The following is a 22778-nucleotide window of genomic DNA, read 5'->3' as shown; positions in this document are numbered from 1 at the left end:
TTTCAATTCCCCCGGTGCAACCCAACCTTAAGAAATGTTTCATTTTTACTGTGCTAAAAACTTCAAATATGTGTCTGAGGAAGAGGAGAAGGAGGAGTTTAAACCAAAATGGCGAATTGACGGTGCATCTATGAGCTGTATAAGTGGACTGGATGGATGGAGACATACTCCTTGTCCCTGTCCTTCTCCGGGACTTCATATTACGACAACTTATCAGCATGTTGTGTCTTAATGAGCTGCAATTTGCTGTTCGTGATATCTGCATCAATCCTGGTCAGAGATACACAGGGTATGTATGCTGGCGTAGCATGAAATATGTGTCGCGCGTTGCTGATTCATCTGTTCACGCGGTTTTGGGAGGGTGTTTAAATATATTGTCTGTCTGGATTCGCAGCAGTTTTCTTCATAGCTTTATTCACAAAGGATATACAGAGCAAGTTGGGGAAAACAAGGGGAGAGAGGGGGGGTATACAGAGCAAGTTGGGGAAAACGAGAGAGAGAGAGAGAGAGAATATACAGAGCAAGTTGGGGAAAACAAGAACAAAGAGAGAGAGAGAGCGAGAGAGAGATAACAAGGGGATTTTTACAAAGACACAAAAGCCACACAACATAACTGCACAGAAAATCATTATTTTACATACATTTCAGAATAATAACAACGGAGACATACAGTTTCATGGCTTCTTTTGTTTAGCTTGACACATGTCAGGAAGTCAAGTGGGTCTCTAATTTAAAGTTATTCATGAAGTGGGGGAAGCTCTGTAAAGTATCTTTCATTTACACATGTTAACATGATATCTACCCTTTTAATACTATTAATTATTGAAAAACAGGGATATCTCTGATATTAAGAACTTTCTTTCTTTACAACAGAGAGGTACAACAATTGTCACACAAAAACAGTAAAAACAAAAAACAAACTTTTTACAAGCCAGATGAGTCCATTCAGTACATTTAAGTACATTTATTGTAAGTCATTTTAGAGTTCAAATAAAATTAACTTCCTTTAAAAGATTGAAAGTCTTCCTAGCTTTTTTGTTCTTCAGATCTTCGATTAAGGTACCATACTGCTTGAGTTCAACAATAAACCCGTGAAAGCAGGGTCTGGACACAAGCATATTCTACTGTATATTTAGGCTAAATCTTTCCAACATTTCCTTTTACAGGGTAAATCTGATATAACTTTATTACTAATGCAGTAGTTAATCACCCATAATAGATGACCAAAAGAATTTTGAGGTGTTAACACAGCTCAAAACATTTCTGATGTGTCTGTTTCTGCATGGTTTATTGAGAATAGCTCCAATAAAAATGTGCTCAGAGCTAATAATGTTAGTCTCTGTGAGATTACAATTCCTTAAAACTGAAGAAAACCTGAGGGAACTGCTTAAAAAATAATACAGTGTTTCTCCTATAGCTGTACAGGCCAGGCCTAAAAAATCTTTTTCTTAATGCCAAAAATAAGGCCAAATATGAGGTCATTCAACCCGCTTAACTTAAAAGTATTATTAGAATCCAAGATCTCAAGAGCGCCTTGTTCTCTACTGCCTCAAATAACTTCTTTTTTAAGTTGATGTTTTTTTCCTTCTCCAAATACAGCCTAATCTAACATCTAATCCATCTCCTTGATTACATTTTTTGGGACATAGAGCAACAATGACTGATCTAGTCAGATTTCTTCCGTTTTTGATAACAGAATCTTACCATATATAGAAATATCTTTCATTAACCACAAATTCAGTTTCTTGTTTTTTCAATGATAGGGTCAAAAATTCAGCTTACATCATTGTTACAAATTCTTACAAACAACAGTGCCTAAGTATGTCAGCTTTCTTTAATTAGGATCCCATAACGATCTGTGTCATGGACTCTTTGTTCTCTTGGCTACTCTTCTGTTTCTGTTCTGTCCAGTCCTTTTGGTCATATGGTTTTGCTCATTTATGATTTGAGTTGTATCTTCGAAGGACTGCCTTGCATTATTGGTTAGCTTATGGTGTTGTGTACTTGGATTTATATTCATGTTTATTGTTGGATGGATTAATGTATGCTGGGTTGTATTTTGAGTATTGTGTTTTTTGAGGGGTATTCCATCACACAGCTAAAGAAAGCTGTGCTTACTTGAAAAAGCCTGGCCAGAATTAACTGAATCAACAGAATTAACTTTCACTTGAGGCTCAAGCCGTTCCACTAAAGCAGCTTAGCCGTGTCTAGTCAACGCTAACTCTAGCCAGGCTTGAATAAGCTTGCACCGTGCGTGTGCAGAGTACACAAGCAGCCCAGAACAGTTGATTGTCGTAAAGAAGATACTATGTCACAAAAAGAAGGGAACACTAGAGCGATGCTCTTCTCAGCAGCAGAACAAACCCTGCTGATGAAACTATATGAAGAATATAATGGAGTCATCACCAAAAAGGGCAATACTGCTGCAATTAACAAAGCAAAGGAGATGACTTGTCAAAAAATTGCTGACAGATTAAAAGGATAAATTATACATAGCCATGTAGGAAGCTAATGATAGCCTCAAGGATAGAGGAACGAACTTGTGTCCAGGTGGTTGACGGTTTGATCCCTCGGACCGGCAGTATGAATATGAACATTCAGATCACTGACTGTGGCTATATTATCAGAAGCTAGATAATATCAGATGTAGGCTATGTAAAAATTATGGTGTAGGCAACTCAGGAGAACAAACTTACCAGCTACATAATCAGCTACTCTTTGACACATTTGCTCTTTTGTAGGATGTCTGTTTGACTTACAAGCATCATTCAAAGTTAAAAATTAAGAAGCTGTAGTTGGAGATGAAGAACCTGGAGAAGGATATAAGTACAGTGGAAGCTGCTTATATTGATCATGTATGTCTGGGTCAAATATCACTATGAGCTAATAATTGTTACAACCGATTTTTTTCTTCATTTCTCATGCAGAATACCATCTAATTGACATTTGTATATTTATTAGCCTACATGAATATAAAGTAATGAAACAGACAGCTTCACTATTTACTCAATTTTACAGACTGTTTCAGAATACAGTACAGCTGTTTCAAACACGTCTGACTTTTGCCAATGACAAGTTCATCCTTTCCTTAGATTTCTTTCCCTCCTTTTATTGTCATAAGCTTCATGGTGACTCAGCCGCTTATCATCGGAGTAAAATACAAAATATAGAATAACCGTAGTTTTAAAATGTTTTTCCATATGTTGTCATGTATGAAGAGACAAAAAATGAACACTGTAAGTGGACAAAACAATGCTGCCACACTTTTATTTCTTACATTATAAATGCTAAGCTTTTAAATAAACGGGTTCACTCCAAAACAAAGGTGACCATGAATAAAAAGGGTGATTAACTGAAATAGGTATTTTTGTAAAGGTCTCTCACAGTTCTTCCATCTTAATTCCCTGAACACGGTCAAAAGTTCAAGTTCAGAGACAAAAGTAATCCAAACAGGAAAAGACATGTGGCTGAAGTGTCTTGTGGGAGTCTGTTTCCAGACACACAGATAAAGTTAGCTTGACAGTTAGCCTGCCATGGAGCCACAGTAATGGAACAGAACTCTTAAAATAGTGAGTCTTATAAAAAAAAAAGCCAGGCTTTTCCTTTAGATTCAAAATTCAAGATCTTTTATATTATGTGTAGTCTGTAGCCCCCCAGTGCCACTCACAAAAATAGAAACCACACAAATGGACCAACAAACAACAAGTCACAAAAACAAAACTATTTTTTATGTTGTAGTGAGGAGGGTGAATTGAGGAGTCTCACAGCCTGAGGAAAGAAGTTGCTCTGTAGTCTGGTGGTACGACAGTGGGTACTTCTGTATTTTTTGCCAGATGGCAGCAGGGTGAACAGGCTGTGGTTGGGGTGGGTATTGTCTACTAGTATCCTTTGGGCTCTATGCATGCTTGTCACCTCACCGATATCATTGATGCTCAGTAGATTGGAATTTTGCCTTCTTAAGTTTCCTTAAGAAGTACAGTTGTTTCTGAACTTTTTTTTTTTACTGGGGTGGAGATGTGTGATGTCCATGACAGGTTCTCTGTGATGCTGATACTCAAGAACTTAAAACTGTTCACCTGCTCCACCTCAGCTTCACTGATGTAGACAGGGGTGTGTGTCTTTGCCTCCAGAGTGCTAAGTTTTCTAATCACTTTTATGGGGGAGATTGTATTAAATGCTGAGCTGAAAGCAACAAACAGCATTCTGATGTAGGTGTTGTTATTTTCAAGGTGTGCGAAAACTGAGTGGAGGACAGTGGAGATGGCATCCTCTGTGGATTTGTTGGTTCTGTATACAAACTGGTGAGGGTCCGGGCTGTCTGGGATGTTGTCTTTGATGTGCTTGAGAATCAGTTTTCAAAGCACTTCATCAGAATAGGTGTGAGTGCTACAGGGCGGTAGTTGTTTAGACTAGACATAGACGCAAACTTTTTCAGCACAGGGATGATGGTGGCTGTCTTGAAGCAGGTGGGAGCACTCTACTGTGACCGTGATATGTTAAAAATGTCAGTAATAACATCAACTAGCTGGTTGGCACATGTTTTTAGTACACCTGCCCTGCATCAAGCCGTTAGCCCCGCCCTGCTTCCTTTGTTGCATTCGAGTCCACCTGCTCCGCATTTCATGACAATCTGTTCAATTATAAGTTTTAATTGGTAATAAGATATTTATCCATATTCATCTTCAAACCCTGAAACCCTAACACTTCTCCACTGCATTTATTCTTATGAAAGGTGACTTTTAAAATAATCTACTTTGAATAATAATTTGTGTCTGATATAGTTTTTCCACAAAAACATTATTTCTTAAAATAACATCTACTCATTATTCCTAATCCTGAATCTATATACATTTAATATAAATTGAACTGTCGGAGACAAGATGTCTCCTACTTCACTGTAAAGTCAGTTCTCAGTGTTTGTGCACTGGAGGCTTAAAGTTGCCACGTCACACATGTGAAAGTTGGATATTAAACCAGCCAAAATAGTTTTTGATGTCCTAAATACTGTTCATAGACCCACCCCTTAGATTTTCAGTGAACACAGAGAAACTTTCCACTGTCAGCGGATGAAAGTGAAAACAAGATCACTAGAAATGAGCCAGAAATTAATATGTGATTGTAACTAGAAATTCTTATTTCTAACATTTATTCTTCTGAGGATTTTTCTATCTCCAAATATCCAAGAATCCCATTCGTACACGTATGTAAGTTCACAGTCAGTAGTAGTATTCCTTGGAGGCCATCAATCTGTATTCTTGTCACAAAACGGTATTAAAAATCACCTTATGATATTACTTAAGTCGAAGGATAAACTAAATAGAGGAGGGACTTTTGCCTCAATATTTTGGACAATGCAGAGTTTCTAAACTTATTGTTGGTATATTGAAGTCCTCTTCCACTCAAAAATGTTTTCTTCTTGTTCCCTCAGTTGGATGTTTGAGCTTATCTGTTCAGAATGATGTTTGTGCAGAGTTTGACACTGAAAGGCTGTTTCCACATTCATCTATTTTCCACTTACTCTTGATGTTTGTCATCAATCTGGTTCAGATGTACAAATTGTTAATTCTTGAGTCTTTTGTTTTCTTTTTACAAGTTTGGTACATTCGGAACAGTGTGTTTCATTAAGAGCTTGATTTGTCAGTTAGTGTATTATCTAAACTGTAAAAAAAAAAAAAAAAAAGCTTGTGTTGTACATAATTTTAAATTGTTTAGCAATTTTGTTTGTGCTCTTCTGTTTTTCTCAACCATTTTTGAAGCCAATTCTGGTCCAATATTCAACTTGTGCAAGTGTGATGTGGAAACTTGAAGCCTCCAGTGCGCAAACACTAAGAATTAACTTTTTATTATAGGAAAAGTAGGAGACATCTTGTGTCCAGCAGTTAAACTTCTGAAATGAAATATATTTATAGATTCAGAATTTTTAATGAGGGAGAAGGAGTAGATGAAATTTTAAGGATTTTAACATAGTAATTATACTTCTTTTGTGGAAATAATATCAGACACACATTTGTGCTACAAGCAGAGTGTTTCTGTATGTCTTAATAACTGTCTGGAGGGGATCTTTAATCAGAATAAATTGACTGTGATTTATATCTACAACTAAAATAATCCATCTCCAAGACATTTTCACTGTGTAATATTTGACCTCTAAATGTATCCTTTAAAATAGCGAACCCTGCTGTCAGATTACTGCCATTGGAAAACCATATCATCAGATTCATCTGTTGAACATGCATGAGTTTCCTGAATAAAATGAAAATCAGCATCTTTGCCATATAAAAGAGCTTTTCTCTTAAGTGGCTCACATGCTGTATACCTCTGACATTTATAGAAAAGACTTACAGACATACACAAACAAACATACAGAACAAAGAGGAAAAAAAATACTTGTTTAGAGTCAACTCAACCTTTTTCTATAGGCTATGGGATTCTGCGCAGTTTTAAGGCTGCAACTAACAATAATTTTCATTATCGCTTAATCTGCCAATTATTTTTTCAGTTAACTGATTAAAAATTAGTGAAAAAATGCCAAGAGTCCAAAGAGAGTCTTTAAATGTCCTGTTTTATTCAAACATAAGTCCAAAACCCAAAGATTTCAGTTTACAATGATATATGACAACAAAAAGCAGGAAATCCTCTAATCTGAGAAGCTAAAACCAGAGAATGACTGGCATTTTTCACTATTTTTGCTTGAAAAAGAACTGAAACAATGTATTACCAAAATGGTTGCTGATTGTTTTTCTGTCATCTGTTCAGAAAAAGGCAAGCACTTGTGTTGGTGGAAGTGTGTTTTTTCAGGCACCAGTGAGAAGAACTAGTAAGTCTAGCTCAGGTCTGTTCTGTTCAGGCCTGGTGTGAATGTTTGCATCCATGTTTGTTTTTATGTATGTTTGTGATCTGATTGCCTGATAAGATTTTATGTACCTTACAGGTGTCAAGGTGACTGGAGGAGAAATAACTGTGGTGCAAGGAGAGACAGCTATCTTACCCTGCAAACTCACTGACACAAAGGAAAGCCTGACACAGATTTCCTGGCAGAAGAATACCAGAGGAAAACCACAAATTGTTAATTTTTTTACAATCACTGACACAGGTATACCACGTTTTCACAATGGAAAGGATGATCGATTTCAATTTGTTGGGAGCATTACTGACTTCAATGGATCTATCCAGTTATCCGATGTCTCACTCTCGGATGAAGGTGTTTACACATGCATCTTCACTTTGTTCCCCAGTGGAAATTACAAGACAGAGATACATCTAAACCTTCTTGGTATGACAAAACTTTGTGTTAAAATGATCTGTATTTTGTGTGTGTGTGTGTGTGTGTGTGTGTGTGAGAGAGAGAGAGAGAGAGAGAGGGAGAAAGAGAGAATGTCTTGTTTTTATCTTCTTGCTTGCATGTTGACTTAATTATGTACGTTAACTCCCCTAGTGCCTCCCATCACAAGCTTGAAGGACAATCGTCCTACCTTGGGTAATCAAGAGGTTTCCCTTGTTACCTGCATGGCTGCAGGGTCTCGGCCTCCTGCAGAGGTGAAGTGGCAAATTGATACTCTGACAGAAAAGGTGAAGCCAATAACCAACTCTACCCACCATGACAACGGTACGACCACCACAGTCAGCTCGCTGTTTGGGGTACCCACCAGAGAAATCAACCAGCATTCAGTCCAGTGTGTCGTCACCAGTGTAGCCCTGTCGAAAGAAAAGATCCTGCCCTTCACCATACAGGTCTACTGTGGGTATAGACTTACTTCCCTAAACCAGTTTCTCATGTAGTTTATTTTTCTTGTTGATTTTTTTTTTTTTTTTTTTTTTTCATCCTCAAGGTGACGTATTGTGCACATTTCCAGGTCAATAATTATGCTGGGAGAAACCTCTTTCCCAGTGATTTAGGGGGGGGACTAGTCAAATAGTCTGATTTAGATGAGCTCAGGAAGAAGTTGATCTTACCTTTCAAGGAACACCTTGGTCATCCTCTCGCTTTGTTGTTGCAATGGATTTTGTAATTCAGTTTTGTCAAATTCCTTGTAACCTTTTCCTTTTCCAATAGCCTTACATGTGATTTTCATACAATTATTAATTGTAATCATTTTTTAACATTGTCTGTTGTTCAGATATGATTGTTTCTCAACATTTCTTTAGACAAAAACACACAAGTATCAAGGATCCATGTGTGCCAAAAAATTCATTGACTGCCTTGTACAATACATTTGTCTGTTTCTTTTGTGATCTACTCTTAAGGCTGCTAAACAGCTATTGGTGTGAATTCCCTTTGTGACTGTGACATCATCCCTTGTGTTACTCTCCATTGCTGTTGCTTCATGTTTCAACAAACAGGCTGTGAAAGGGGCTTTTCTTCTTCAAGACAGAGATGAAGAAATCAGCTAGAAAAAAGACAAAGGGCACAGTCAGGCCAGAAAGAGGCAGAGCAAAATGCCATCTCAGGTCAAAGTTATAGGCAGTATCAGAAGCTAGCTAGTTCTCCAGCTACTAGCTTACTGTCTTGTGATCTTTCAGTAGCAGACCTTCCCATGGGGCTTTAGCACTGGACTTTTAGTTGTACCAAAGTTCACTTGAAACTCTTGGTAATCTCTTGAATTAACCCAATTGTGAAAACGCCTTAAGACAAGAGAGAGAATCTTTTAAAGGTGCAGTGTGTAGAATTTAGTGGCATCTAGCAAAATGAACTTGGCAGGAATGGAATAAAATATTCATTAGTATGTTTTAATTAGAGTATAATCACCTGAAAATCAATTGTTTTCAAACATTGTCTTTTTGTTACCTTAGAATGAGCCCTTTATATCCACATAGGGAGCGGGTCCCCTTCCACGGAGACCAGCATGTTGCAACACCATGTTTCTACAGTAGCCCATAATGGACAAACCAAACACTGGCTCTAGAGAGGGCCTTTCATGTTATTTGCGAGTTTCACTGCCACCGTAGGTTCTCCTACACACTTTGAAGGGGAGTAGGAGGGGGAGGGTTTTTTTTTTTTTTTTTGCAATCTGCAACCTCACCGCTGAATGCCACTTAATCCTACACACTGCACCTTTGTTATTTCAGGGTTTAAATAACTGACTACTTAGTGACTTGAGTTGAGGACACACCTGCACACATACTGTAGTACATGCACAGTATTCCAGTTAAGAGAGTGTCAATCAGTCATATTATATGATCTTTGCTTGGACATAGTTATACATACTCCTGTATTACACACATAATTCATATGCAGCATAATGAGCAATTCACTACATAAATGGCAGCCAGAAGTTTCAGTTAATGACATATGACAGCCCCCAATATAGAGTCAGCTTACAGACTGCTGTCTGCATAAGTGTTCAGTGCATTGTGAGCAGTGCGTTTATTTCAGTTAGATGCATACATAGGATGTCAGTGTGACAGACCTTTAAAAATAGATTTGATGTTTAAAGATCCCCTCCATACAATTATTAAGACATATCAAGATGCTCTGCTTGGTACAACAATGTGTGTCTGTCCTTAGGAGTTAAACAACTTCTGTATGTCATTAAAAACACGATTTTCAGGGTTTGTGTTACTCCTTGAAGGTTTACAAATACTATTAAACTGTGAAACAAAAAATAATTATTTTGCTATTCATGAAAAGAGTACACTAACCCCAAACCACAAATTTCTTTAAATAGATAATGTTTTGATTGCAGTGAAATTTTGATATCAGTGCAGGTGTGACCTTTTCTTTTTCCAATAACCTTAAAGAACAGGTTTACAATTTGGAGCCTTTTTATTACACTGCTAATCTACAGACATCTGGTCTCTAGCTTCTAGTGACTGTGTGGGAGAGTCCCACATCACTCAGTGAACACGCCTCAATTTCTCCTGCCAGCTCTATAAAGGGACTATTGTAGACAGAACATTATCTGCAGGTCAAAGAATAAGGGACAATGCAGTACTGCCTGTCTGTTGTCGGTTAGTAAAACATTCCTGTGTGATGAGTACTGAGAAACAGCCTTATTTATAAAAAGACAACAGCAATCTTTCAAATGCAGCAAATCCAGTCTAAACAAGCAGACTAGTTTTTGCCAGCTGGTATATTTAAAGGCCTTTGTGTATTGTAAACATTTGTAAATTTGAGAAATGCATCTCAGAAAGACCTCTGTAATGTCCAGTACTGAGCAGGGTAGAGATGAAAATTAAAAACCTTGTTCAGGGTGAGTCATAATATAGCTCATCCTCTCTCCCTGTTTCTCACAGTCTCACCCATGGAAGTGAGTATCAGTGGATCAGATAACTCATTTCAATGTGTAACTGAAGCCAACCCTCCCGCCAACTTTACCTGGAGCAGGTGAGGTAGTTTTTTTAACAAACAGGTAATATATAACCTTGACACCTTGTTTTGTTTGTCATTCTCACAGACTTTGAACAAAGGTGAAAGAGTCTTGCTGTTTGTTCTCTGAGTTTGAATTGTATATTCTGAAATTGAAATTTGGTTGGACAAAACAGAGAGGAGGAAAAAAAGCATTTTTTATCACATAGAGCTTTAAAGAATAGATTCGCTGCTTTGCAACTCAGACCTTGTTAAAATGTTTTTCATTTTAATTTTCAGTTCTATAATTGATGATGACCTCGTCTTTGCTCGGGGGGCCCAGAAGTTCACAGTCTAGTCTGACAAGTCTCATGTATTCTACCAATAAAAATGATGTTAATCCTGCCTTTCATAACGTGTTGTTAACTTGAGTGTAGCTGTTACTAATAGAAACAAATCCGTGAAAATCCAACATAAATGACAACATATGTTTTTGCTCGCTCCCGAGTGCCTTGCCTCTCTTCCACAAAAAAACTGTACCATACAACTAGAAACACAATGTTAGAGATCTTTTATGTATTATGAGAAGTGTAAGTGAGGAAAAAGACATCACCTGCAATAGTGAGCACCAGGATGTTGACTACAGCTTATTTTATGGCCACAGGTGTCACTAATGAGAAGGAATTTCTGATTCCTACATACGGAACTTTAAATAAACAAATAAAATAAAATGTAAGAAGCTGAAACAAGGGAATTTAATAATTAATTATCAAAATAGCTGCCGACTAATTTTCTGTCGATCAACTAATCATTGCAGCTCTAATTCTAATAGGGTCTGAGTTAGAAATTAGCAAACTTAGAAACACAAATTAAGAACCAACAATTGAGATTCATTTGACTTTTGGCACAGCTCTGTACAGTTTTAGCAAAAATTATAGCATTTTTTCTGCCTCATGGCTGTAAGTCTTAAATTAGCTTTACATTCCATGCTGAGCTTTGTTTGTTTCAGATCTGATGGGTCATGGCCTCAGTCTGCTGTCAGAGCAGAGGGTGCAGTGCTTCACCTCTCGAGCATGACCTCTGACCTGAATGGCGAGTACCAATGCGAGGCATCTAATTCATATGGAAGAAAACATGGTCGCCTTTATTTGCATGTGATTTCAGGTGAGGTCAGGTTTGATTTGACTGTGGGGGTTTTGTCAAATTGTGTCTTTTGCATTCATTCTTGTTCTGTGTTTTTGAATTTGAGTCTGTTGTGGTTTTGTTTGATGAAAAGCTCGGACATGAAGTAGGAAGTCAGAGCAGATTGTTCATGCCCACTTGAACACCTCCCTGTGAACATATTCCAGCTATGCCCAACTGAGAGGGCAACCAAGGACAGACCTACAGTTGCCAAAAGTGGGTTAAAATTTCTCCCAGAGGATTTCTATCTATTTACATCTGCCCACACTCCACCCAATGCACTACGGGGAAAATATATAAATATAGTAAATATGATAACAACACTTCATGTAAAGTGGAAAAAAGAACACATTATTCTTATTAGTAAAGGATGTAAATATCAGTAAATTAAAAATTGGGTTATTATGCTTTTCCAATAACAAGAGATTATAATTATTAAAGGAATGGTTTGACATTTTTAAGAAATATGCTTATTTGTTTTCTTGCCAAAAGTTAGATAAGAAGGATACCACTTTCTTGTCTGTACGCTAAATATGAAACAGAAATGTAAAAACAACATGTTGTGGTTTTAGGGGGAATTCTGTGCTGTAACTATTTCTTGCCCGAGTGCAGTAAAGCTTCGTTTAAACGTCTGCATTAAGGGGTTATGCCGTATTTATGCTGAGGTTATGCGTGCTTGTGTTTTCTCCCATAAATACCTGATACCGGTAAAGAATGTTAGTTAAGACAACATTAAGGAAGAAACTGAAGGAAGAGTCATTAATCATTTCACTGCAAAGCCTCTGCTCACCATGACCACCACTTCGTGTGAATGAATGAACAGAACAAGGCCATTAAACCTCCTGGAGTTTTGTTGTTACTGTGAGGTTGTCTGGCAACCAACAAAAACCTCTGGGCTGCTTATTACTGATACCTCTTTGACATAAATGGAGTCATGTAAAAGTCTTTCCATATCATGAAATTCCCCTTAATAGCATCACAAACTAAAGCCACCAAAATGACCTTGAGATCGAGTCAATACCTCTCTGACACAGTGTAAACAAAAACTGAATAAGCTAAGATTGGAGGGCTGTTGTATTGGACTGTATTAGATTTAGCTAGACGCACCAAATAAACAGGCAATGTACAATATATTATACCAGTATTATAGCATTCTCCTCTCTTCTGTCCTGTCTCCCTACAGGAGGATGCAGTGCTTGTTGGACCTTATTTGTTTTGCTTATCCTGAGTGGAGCTGCTGCTGCAGTGTGGTACTTTTATAAATCTGGGAAATTTTGGAGGTACTGAGTACAGTAGCACTTTACTTCAGTGTAATATACAGTAATACTGCTAAATAAACAAGCATATGTATATATGTAAGTCTTTTGTTGTATATTAATTGGTGGTTCATAATCAAGGACAACGGACAGGCAGGCAGTCCCAACAACTTCAGGTTCACCTGATGGGGCTCGTGGAGCAGAAGAGACAGTGGATCTACGTACACAAGCGGAGGCAAAAGAAAGATGTATATTAAATTTGTTATAATGCTTTATGGCTCTTTTAAATTTCCATCAAAGTAAAATCTTTGTGCCTTTAAAACTTTGTCTCTTTTTTTTGTTTTGATATTATGTCTATCTGCTTATCTTTTCTGTTTTAGTATTTGTTTAGAGTATTACACATGTTTTGTCAGTTTTGTCATTTTTACATTTTTAAATTGAGTTTAAAAAATATTTTCTTTCAGTAATCCGTAGATACCTTGAAACTCATCACAGACTCATTTGAAATTGAATGTTAACTAAATATATTGAATTGTCTCCTTTTAGAGATCTCTGTGACAACCATGGAAGCAACTGGATGGAGAACAGTTGGACTGCAGGCATTTAACTGGCTCCGTCATTAACATTCCTGTTAACAGATGCAACAGAGCAGATGCTGTGTATTTATTTATATCAGTTTCCCTGGAGTCTTACTACTACTAGCAAACTTGGGTTTGCTTTTGGGGGTTGTGGGTTTGCTACTGTCTTGGTGCAATCACGCATCAACTGCTGTTCACATACTGATTTGGCAAACTGTCAAAAGAGCTCGAAATCTCTTTGGCTGCTTATCACCAATGGCTCCAGCAGTAGGCAGATAAGCTCTGGACATATTTTCCACAAAGTGTGACTTCATTATGACTGAATTTAGCATGAGAAGAAATAAAATCACTTTTAAAGGGGCCGACGCTACTACAGTACTCAATCCAAAAGGCAGCATACAGCAAACCAAGAATGAAAACTACTAACTATAAACCTGCGTCTGTATGTTTTGAACATACTCTACAATATTAATTTTTTATGCTGTCAGAATGTGGCTTTTTCCGAAACCGTATCACACTGAACCCTGTGCTACGATGTTCAAACTGAAAGCTTAAATTTTAAAGATGAAGTTGAAAATGGCAATGGAAATAAGAAAAGAGAAATATAATAAATAAAACAAATACAAATATGAAACTCAAAATGGGAGATGGAAAAGCTTAAATGGGAATACTTAAATTAAAAGCTTAAATAGAAGAAAATAAATCAATATTTTTTTGCATTTGCACTTTACCATTTGCCATTTTAAATTTCATCTTTTCTATTTTCCATTAGGCATTTACCATTTCACATTTGTCATTTGGCTTTTCAAGCTGTATGTAAATTAAACGGCTGGGCCGCAGAGGCACTTTAAACCTCTGTTACACTTAGCAGTTAAGACGGTTGGTGGGAAAACATATACAGAGCTTATCTACAGGAAGTTGGAGCTGTTGGTGATAAAGCAGCCAAAGACCTTTCGAGCGCTCTTTAGTTTGACAAGCAAGGTTGTGACAACATCCATTCCTGTTTTGGTCCGTCTTTTGAACAGCAGTAGATGCATGTTTGTACCAATCACACACTAATTTTGTCTCTTTTAATTTTCTATTTTGACTTTTAATTATAATTATGACCAAAAATATCCTCCATAGTACAACACCACCTTTAACTATGACCTCTATAAAAAACACATAATTGTCCATTCATGATGATGTCCTATATTTGGTTGCCAAGAGAGTTCAAAGCGGTACAGACATATTTCTTGAATGTGTTTCTTGTTATACGCATCTGCAGCTTTTTGTCATGATGTTTTAAAGTGGAGAAGATCTTATCTTAAAAGTGTTTTCTTGAGTTGATATGTGTATGTGCTTTATCACTTATCAAATGTTGTTACTTGTTTTACTTGTTTGTAATATTAGTGTTGGGAAAACCCAGTGTGGAACAGGCTTTATCTTTTTGGCATCAGTGTTACACAACTGCTGTGCTTTGAACTCTATAGTTATGTGTGTACCCATGAAAGAAGTGAGCAAAAACAGCATTACAGGACGTATCCATATTCTTTTAAGGTCAAAATGAAGTTATATGTTGCAAACTCTGCAAAATAGATTACTCTGTAATGTTAACTGTTTCACTGCATCTCCATGCACGACAACATCCTGTTGACCTGCATGTAAACCACTTTGCAGACTGATCTGAGAAAGAAACAAGCATCCAGGTACACAGTAGACTTGTGCATTTTTAGACCACAGCTTATTGTTAGTGCAGTACATTCAATTTATTTGTGAGTTTTAGAGCTGGGTCATGCTGAAACAATGCTTTGAGCTTGATGCTAACGTTAATATGCCAACATGGTAACAATAACAATGTTAACATGCCCGTAAACACAAAGTACAAAGTGGTCAACAAACCGACATTGTCCATCTAATAATTGTTTAGACCATTGGCTCTCAACTAAAAATATCAACCTTCTGGTGGAAATAAGAGGAAATCTTTGGGGACCACTTAAGTTATCAGGATACATTATCTGGGTACCAAGAATATCAAAACCAAACTACTGAACTACTACTGAAACTTGAGACCTGCTGGTTGCCCTAGATGAAAAGCTATTAGGATTCACCCTTTGGGGACCTTGAACATCTGCACTAAAATTTAATGGCAATCAAGCCAATAGTTGTTGAGACATCCCACACATAAACAAAAATGCCAATTTAATGGTGACATTACAGGAATTTTTTTTTTGTCAAATTTTGGTTTTACTTATCTATAGATATGTATTTATACGACACTGAAATCTTTGTTTAGTGTTCTCCAGTCACTCTGGGCTGGAGGTAGGCTACAGTTTCTCTTGGAATAATCTTCTTCAGTCAATATCAACAAAGCAGGACAGTAAACACACCCAACCTGGTTCAAACATGGTTTACATAATAAGAATAATGACTAATAATAATGATGGTCTTTTATTATATGTTTGCTTTATAGTGAAATTATGCTGTAATTTTTGGGATTTTGTTATGTTTCTTTCTAGTTTTTAGGGGTTTGACAACAGTTAGTGAACTTTCGTGTTTGGCTTGAATTTATTTACTCACTTTTTTTTGTGCGTGTGCCTTTTTGACTTAAAACATTTCCACCGTGTGTTCTTTAATTATCTCCCTTGTTGCTAGACAAAATGTGTTGTTTGTTACTTGCGTCGTCTGTATTATACATCCAGATAAACATTACAAATGCCTCAGTGTTCTGTTCTATATCTGTATTTACAATTTGCACTCTCTCACATTCCAAAAAGCAGCAAAACAGACCACACCCTTGTGACTCTATCATTACAGACCATGTGGAGGCATAATGGCTGTCACAAGGCTGTCACAAGGCTAGTCTTATGAGGATAAAAATGTCTCTCACTGGAAGGGTTGACCTCACTTAACCCAGTGTACAGGCACTTTTCTGATCCCAGAGAAAAAATATTTTAAGAGCAATTTTTCATTGAAGTATTTAACCCTTTCAAGTGGTCACTACAGTGGACAGCTATTCAAAAGCTGTTTTCTTATATATGCATGGGTTTTAATGGTATAGTTGCACATCAGCCAACACAGTGGACTCTAGTGTGTCATCCCATACACTGCCATCCATTGGCCAGCCTTTGTAAGTGCAACACAAATTTCTCAAAACCAAGATGGCTGCCGGCCGACTAGGAATGCTCAATAGCTCAGGAATATCTTGCCAATCCTTCTATAGTAATAGACCCTTGCAGGTAAATAAAATTTTGTAACATCAAGTAACAACTAAGGAGTAATACAATTGTTAAAATTTCCAAGTATTGATTTTATATTGGGAGAAAATGACAATTAATCATCTGTCCACTAAGTTGGACAAACTCCTTGAAAAATGTGTGTTTAAAAAAAATGAAGTTCAAATATTTTTTTCACACCTAAAGAGGAATAAAAACACTATATAAAAAAAAATAAAAATTCTGACTGAGGTTATCATAATTCATGCATGAAAGGGTTAAAGAAGAGTTGCTCATTGTGTTACATCCATCACCACACACTATTTTAAAGTCTTTTTTAATAGAATACTCACATATCATATGCATCTATACTGGTGAAGTTGGCTTACTTAGATTACTTAAGCTTTGGCTTAGCTTTGAAATTACATTTTTCACCAAAGGGAGACTAGATTTTCTTTCCCACAGTGCAGTGACACCGCAAGGATATTGTTTCAGGGTGAGTGTAAACAAGGAGAAAGATCACAATGATTCATAACTCTATCAGTACATATGGCATGTAAGTATTGTATTAAGTCAGATATGAAAAATTACAACCCATCCTTTAAGTTTAATTACAACTATTTACAAAAACTCACAAAGAATCTGAGCTCTACTGAAAATACTGTAACTCATGAGTCTCAGCTGGTCTTTGTGACATCCTTATTATCGAAGCTACTACAAGGAACTTTCATTTTGTGTGATTTTGGCAGCCCCTGTGGACAAAAGTGGTAGTATTTCCCAGAATGAAGACTGCATTTCCCATGAGCACCACCACCCATGTCGTAAAGATTTTGATCTGGCATTTGTTTTGGAAGCAAATGAAAGAAAGACGCAGCTTATTTTTAATACTATTTTTATTTTTTAATCACAGCTGTTTACAGGATGCAAAGCGATGAGGTGATGTATCTGTTTGTGGCTACGTAAGATTAATAACTGGAATATGACAATGGTGAAGCAAAGTAAACTTTGTTTTAGTACCATTCATACACCTAGGTTACATGTAACAGTAAACATCAAGGTGGTCTGCACAAGATGTCGTCTCTTGCTGTTCTGCATTCTGAAGGTCTGACTTTTAGTCTTAAACCCCATCAAATCATCCCACAATATGAAAAATTAGTCTTACTGGCTCATTTAGTTTCTAAACAAGGAGCTGCACTTTACCCGTGTTAATTCAGGTCATGTTGCATGGAGCTTCAGGTCACCATCAGCACATTCTGGTTTGAATGTCTGATTGTGCCCATGAATGTATGCATTGTCTAGAGCCATCTCCCTGGCCTTGGTTACCAGGACAATGCCGGTTCACTCTTTATCAGAGTGGCTCCTGTTTTCCCCAAACATCACAGTAATGTAAATATGGGCTCTTTTCTGATTGTATTTACTTCCCTAATTAATGAACCTAATGGGTTAATTGCAGCAGCAGTGTTTCGTCAGATTTCATTCCAAATATTTATGACCAATTTTGAACATAGAAACAAAAACATTGCTGCCTGAAATGCATGTATTTTTAAAGATGATGAAATCCTAAACCAGCATAACTACTAGAGGTCTTAAGATGACAAACATTGCCTCCCACATCATTGCCACCTCCATCACTGCTATTCTTTATTTAGATGGTGTTAAATGAAAAGAACTGTTTTCTTGTGTGGGTTACCACAATCTTACATGTACAGCCTTATTAGTACAGCTGCTCTATGTTCCATGACCTCATGCAATATGTGCATGCAGCAAGGGTGCAGAATATATGTAGCCACAATGTCCTGAAAGATTATATATGGACATTTTCAATATTTAGAAATAAAGCAACGGGCTGTAAACCATTAAAATTACTGTTTAGATGGGAATTTGTATGCAACACTTATCCTTGCATTTCCCAAACTTTTTTTTTTAAACCACACACCCCCTTTGACAGGTATCTATCAGCTCTTGCTAGCAGACATATGACACATATTCCAGTAAAAAAAATGGTAGCCAGTAGCAGTGATAAAACTAACATAAAACATTAGCTTTACAGGCAGTGAAAAATTTACTGATTGTGTCCCAAACCATCAACCAGCGGGATGAGTTAAAAGCACAGAAGCCCCCCTCACAAGAGTAACGTAAGCATGAAAGCAAAAAAGTAATGTTAGCATATAATACCTGCTGTTTGACAGCTGCACAGGACAGACACATTCATTCTAGTTTGTAACGTTAGAAATCGGGAAATCATGCTTTCCTCATAATATACTAGACTTAGAGATTTACTCTGTATTATTGATCAGCCACACAGGATCATGACAAGACACTATGCACACCTGTTGTATTTTATTTCTCCAAAAATTTATAAGTGTAACAGCATGATGTATTTTCCACCCAGCACACTGAAACTGTACATCAAACTGATCACCAAGTGGGCTTAAAGACTGAAGTAACTATTCAGAGTGAAAAGAATTTTAGACAGAGGATGTGAAAATGCCCTATGTGTTCTAGACATGGTTGTTATTGTGGGTGTTAAATACACAGTGATGTTTTTTAAACATTGTAATGTGGAAAAGTTACATATTATGTCTTTAATTTCCTATAAAATGATGAGATATTTCACACATTAGTCCACTTTCAGTGCGCCCTTGCTTTTTGCACTTCATATTTATTGCTGTTCATACTTCATACAGAGAACAAAAGGGACTTGACCACACCAATTAATTCACAGCCTTTAATTGTGCAAACGGCTAAGAATTCAACACTACTGTGTCTTTATCAAGTGGACAAAGACATGAGGCAAACATAATATGTTATCAGCCTAAACCTGATGTGCAGTTGTCATTAGATAATTGGTTGAACAGGGTTTCAAATGTATTCGATAATGAGTCCACTGGTGGGAGTTGCTATAGTCAGTGTCCAAGCAACACATCCTTAACAACATGTTAGAAACAGAAGAACATAGACCTCTCTTAAAGTTACAAGGACAGAAGTTAAAAAACAAGTACAAATATCCGTCAAATGTGACATATTAAAGGAAACATGACATATTCAGTTCTTCATTTTTGTCATATGTCATTTATATCATCACATCCACATACTGGTAAAAATACTTCATTAACTGCAGCAGCGCACATGTTGTCTATATGCTGAAATGTCCCTCTGGTCTGGTTTATGTAAACAAAACACTAAACTAAAAGAGCTTTAAAGATTCACATATCTGAACATAAGACTGCACTACATTCACAAAACACGGACTATGCTATTGCTGGACATTATGCACTGGCTAACCAAGGCTCTGCAGCATCATTAAAGTTCTGGGGAATGGAAAAGGCCTCACCTCACTGCTCCACAGAGAGGCATGATGGATTTACACTCAGTGGAACACAGTGGAGCCCACTGTGGAACTGAATTTGTCATGTTTCCTTTGAGTTGTCATCCATGACGTATGCTTGTATCTGTACTTTTTCTAATTTTATCTTTGTAACTCTTAGAGAGGTTTGTGTTTGTTTGTTCTTTTGTTTCTGACATGTTGTTAATGTTGCTGGAGGATGTGTGGAGAACCCTGTTTCAACTGCTCATACTTCATATAAGTGAGCACTGGGTTTGTTACTGAAAAGCTGATTATTGCTGTGTCGTTGCCTGACATCAGTTTCCAGGCAGTTTACATATATATCTTCTGTTTGCTCATGCTGTGGGGAAAAAAAAGTAAAGAGCAGAAATCAAAAATTGAACTCTAGGCTTACAGTTACTGCAGTCAGTTCACTTTGATCTCGGCCTCTTTGCAAAACAGATTTTGTCTTTACTTTCTTTGGTTGTTACTTGAACTCAAAGCGAACCAACTCCATTCCTTATATATCTACAGATTGTATATTAGGTGAATCTTCTCAAATAACAAAATAATAATTATTTTGCTTACCATGTTTGCGTGTGGAGATTGAATGCTATGTCTGTAAAAGAGACTGACATTAGAGCTAGAATCCAAAATTTACAGGTTTGAAATGCTGATTTTAGTATCTTGTTTATATTTTAGCAGTTGAGAATAAAAGAGTGTTATAGAATGACTTGAAGTAAATGTAACTTACTGTGCATGCTGTTTGCAGACTCTTTTCAGAAGGATCAAAGAAAATATAAACACCAGGCAACAAACACAAGGAACAATAGTTGCCAAAGCAATAACCGGCAGCTCGTTCTGATTTTCAGCTTTGTCTAGGAAGAAACAAAATGCACAATTAAACTCACAACAAGCCCAATATGTAGTTAAATTAAGCTCACAGTCATGGAAAAACTGTTTCCTTTGTGTGTGTAAGATCAATGTTTCACAAAGGAAGGAGAGGAGCTGCTCTCATTTCCTGTGGTCTCTCAAAACAGCCCAAGCACTTTGCCATTTTGCCAATATGTCATTATAATACAATATCGAAGTTCAAAACATGACAAGCTATTTATTACAACAAAGTGATGAGGAGATTCTTCTGTGGAGTTTTGGCAAGCAGTGTAATAAATCTACCCTTAGAGACTATTTACTATGAAGTTAATAACAGTGCAGCCACTGCTGTCCAACTTTTTGTGTTTGTGTCTTGAGGACAGATGGGTGAGTGTGTTTGAGCTTTTTAGTGTGGGATTGTGTTTCCTGTAATTTAGGTCTGATTAACACACCTGTCACATTTGTAACTATCAGCTCCCACATATGTTCCAAGGGTGCATGGAGGGTTGTGACCTCACAGGTATAGTTCCCTGCATGAGACATCTGGACTTGGTCCATGACAAGTGCGTACTGTTCGCTCTCTGACAAAGACATGTTTATGTTCAGGCGGACAGCTTCTTCATTGACATGTAAGGGTGTCTTCGACTTGAAGCTGTACAAGTTAACCCCATTCATTTTCCATGTCAGCTGCTCGAACGTGCTGAGAGACACGTTACAGCGCAGGACCACTTTGCTGCCCACCAACTGTGAGATGGTTATGTATCCTTCTGAGAGGGAAACAGACATTTCATATGGTGAATTTAATTTTCAATGTTACCATGTTGTCAGAATTCTGTTACACAACAGTTAAAGGAAATGTTTGCACAAAATTTATATTTGCTGTCTTGCCAGAGTAAGATTAGAGGATCAATACCACTTTCATGTCTGCCCATTCAGTTTGAAGCCAGAGCTGACAGCTAGTTAGCTTAGCATATAGACGGGGGAAACAGTTTCGAAATCTACCTACAAGCACTTCTAAAATTCACTAATAAGCTTGTTATATCTTATTTGTTTAATCTGTGCAAAAACTTAAGCAGAGTGGTGTCATAGATGTTGTAAATGAATTTTACCTGCAGGTGAGAAAATCCAGAACATGCAACATATTAAAGAAAAGGTCCAGTTGATGGCCAGATATCTAGAAAAATCCTCCATTCCATCTTGAAACAAAGACAATTTTGTTTTGAACATCATATTTACTGTATATGTGGTCAACTCAGGAAATAGGGTTTGAATGTAATTGGTATTTTGCCCAAATATTGTATTTTTATTTAAACTTTACTTACTAACAAATAAAGCCTAAGTGAAATTAAAAATCTGCTTCTCAAGAGTGTTCTGGCCAATATAAGAGGCAATAACTATACGTTACAAACTGACAAAATGAAAAAAATAACACAATACATGTCATAAGATCTGAATTAAACAATAATGTGACTGTAAAATTATAAATAAAACTGCCATTAAGAATCATATAAAACATCCTTTCCAAACACAGATACAGTGCAATAAATTTAGTAACTACATTTACTTACCGGTGGTGAGTAGGATTTTACAGCAGTAATGATGATTAAAACTCACAGCTACAATGTATGACACCGTAGCTGCATGCATCTGAGGTGTTAAGTTCAAGCTTGGCCGGGCCACACACACACCAGAGGTGGTTTCCACACAGGAAGTGAATGTTTGTATGACACTGGTGGTCTGTGGACATTTGAGTTATGTGCTTTGTCTTCTTTGAGGTGACAGACCATGCTGTGTCTTTACTCAGACATTTATTGCAGACAATCTATTGAAAAATGTGAATAAACCCTGAGTTGTACTGTTCTACTCGTAAGACCCCCTGAGTTTGAGAGGCCTTAGGTCACATTACATTTTTTTACTTTCTTTTTCATGTTTGAAAATGCGTCATTACAAACAAAAAATATGAACCTGCAAAAATATGGATGAATAACGGATGATGTATCTTCATTTTGGCAGACATTGTGCACCCTGAAAATGAAAATGTAAACATGGGATGTGTCATAATGTTAGCGTGTATGAAATGAAAAT

General features: G+C 36.9%; 2 protein-coding genes across 4 annotated transcripts; one reads left to right on the top strand and one right to left on the bottom strand.

Moving 5' to 3' along the window:
* Positions 1–74: 74 nt before the first annotated feature.
* On the top strand, positions 75–15999 carry si:ch211-214p13.3 (nectin-3-like protein). Of its 3 annotated transcripts, none has more exons than XM_042426329.1 (8): positions 75–289; positions 6932–7273; positions 7517–7738; positions 10234–10324; positions 11295–11449; positions 12651–12747; positions 12865–12971; positions 13270–15999. In XM_042426329.1, coding segments are annotated over exons 1-8 (1149 nt in total). In that variant the 5' UTR covers positions 75–156; the 3' UTR covers positions 13272–15999. The 3 variants fall into 3 exon arrangements, 2 of the variants coding, with proteins under 2 accessions (XP_042282263.1, XP_042282262.1); XM_042426328.1 differs by having other exon boundaries at positions 76–289; positions 7436–7738; XR_006098784.1 differs by lacking the exons at positions 12865–12971; positions 13270–15999 and adding an exon at positions 11562–11683 and having other exon boundaries at positions 76–289; positions 7436–7738; positions 12651–12739.
* A 2893-nt stretch (positions 16000–18892) lies between these two features.
* On the bottom strand, positions 18893–22324 carry LOC121907034. Its single transcript, XM_042426352.1, has 6 exons — positions 22262–22324; positions 21803–21889; positions 21146–21460; positions 20575–20698; positions 20409–20439; positions 18893–20181 (listed from the first exon to the last, which is right to left on the bottom strand). Exons 2-6 carry the CDS (start codon positions 21882–21884, stop codon positions 20068–20070), a joined length of 666 nt encoding a protein of 221 aa, XP_042282286.1. The 5' UTR covers positions 21885–21889; positions 22262–22324; the 3' UTR covers positions 18893–20067.
* Positions 22325–22778: the final 454 nt, after the last annotated feature.

The sequence above is a fragment of the Thunnus maccoyii genome, chromosome 11 (genome assembly GCF_910596095.1).
Source record: "Thunnus maccoyii chromosome 11, fThuMac1.1, whole genome shotgun sequence".
In the NCBI taxonomy this organism is placed as follows: domain Eukaryota; kingdom Metazoa; phylum Chordata; class Actinopteri; order Scombriformes; family Scombridae; genus Thunnus; species Thunnus maccoyii.
This window is presented reverse-complemented; position numbering and strand designations above follow the sequence as displayed.

What these genes read in the sequence shown, in the direction of transcription:
- LOC121907034 (XM_042426352.1), bottom strand. Translation starts at nt 21,884, where the DNA reads ATGGAGGATTTTTCTAGATATCTGGCCATCAACTGGACCTTTTCTTTA. An exon ending in GTCTGCAAACAGCATGCACA is followed by an intron (nt 20,440 to 20,574) that starts GTAAGTTACATT and finishes TCTCTTTTACAG; the next exon opens with ACATAGCATTCAATCTCCAC. An exon ending in AATCTCCACACGCAAACATG is followed by an intron (nt 20,182 to 20,408) that starts GTAAGCAAAATA and finishes TTTTCCCCACAG; the next exon opens with CATGAGCAAACAGAAGATAT.
- si:ch211-214p13.3 (XM_042426328.1), top strand. Translation starts at nt 157, where the DNA reads ATGGAGACATACTCCTTGTCCCTGTCCTTCTCCGGGACTTCATATTAC. An exon ending in CTTCACCATACAGGTCTACT is followed by an intron (nt 7,739 to 10,233) that starts GTGGGTATAGAC and finishes TGTTTCTCACAG; the next exon opens with TCTCACCCATGGAAGTGAGT. An exon ending in AAATCTGGGAAATTTTGGAG is followed by an intron (nt 12,748 to 12,864) that starts GTACTGAGTACA and finishes TTCATAATCAAG; the next exon opens with GACAACGGACAGGCAGGCAG.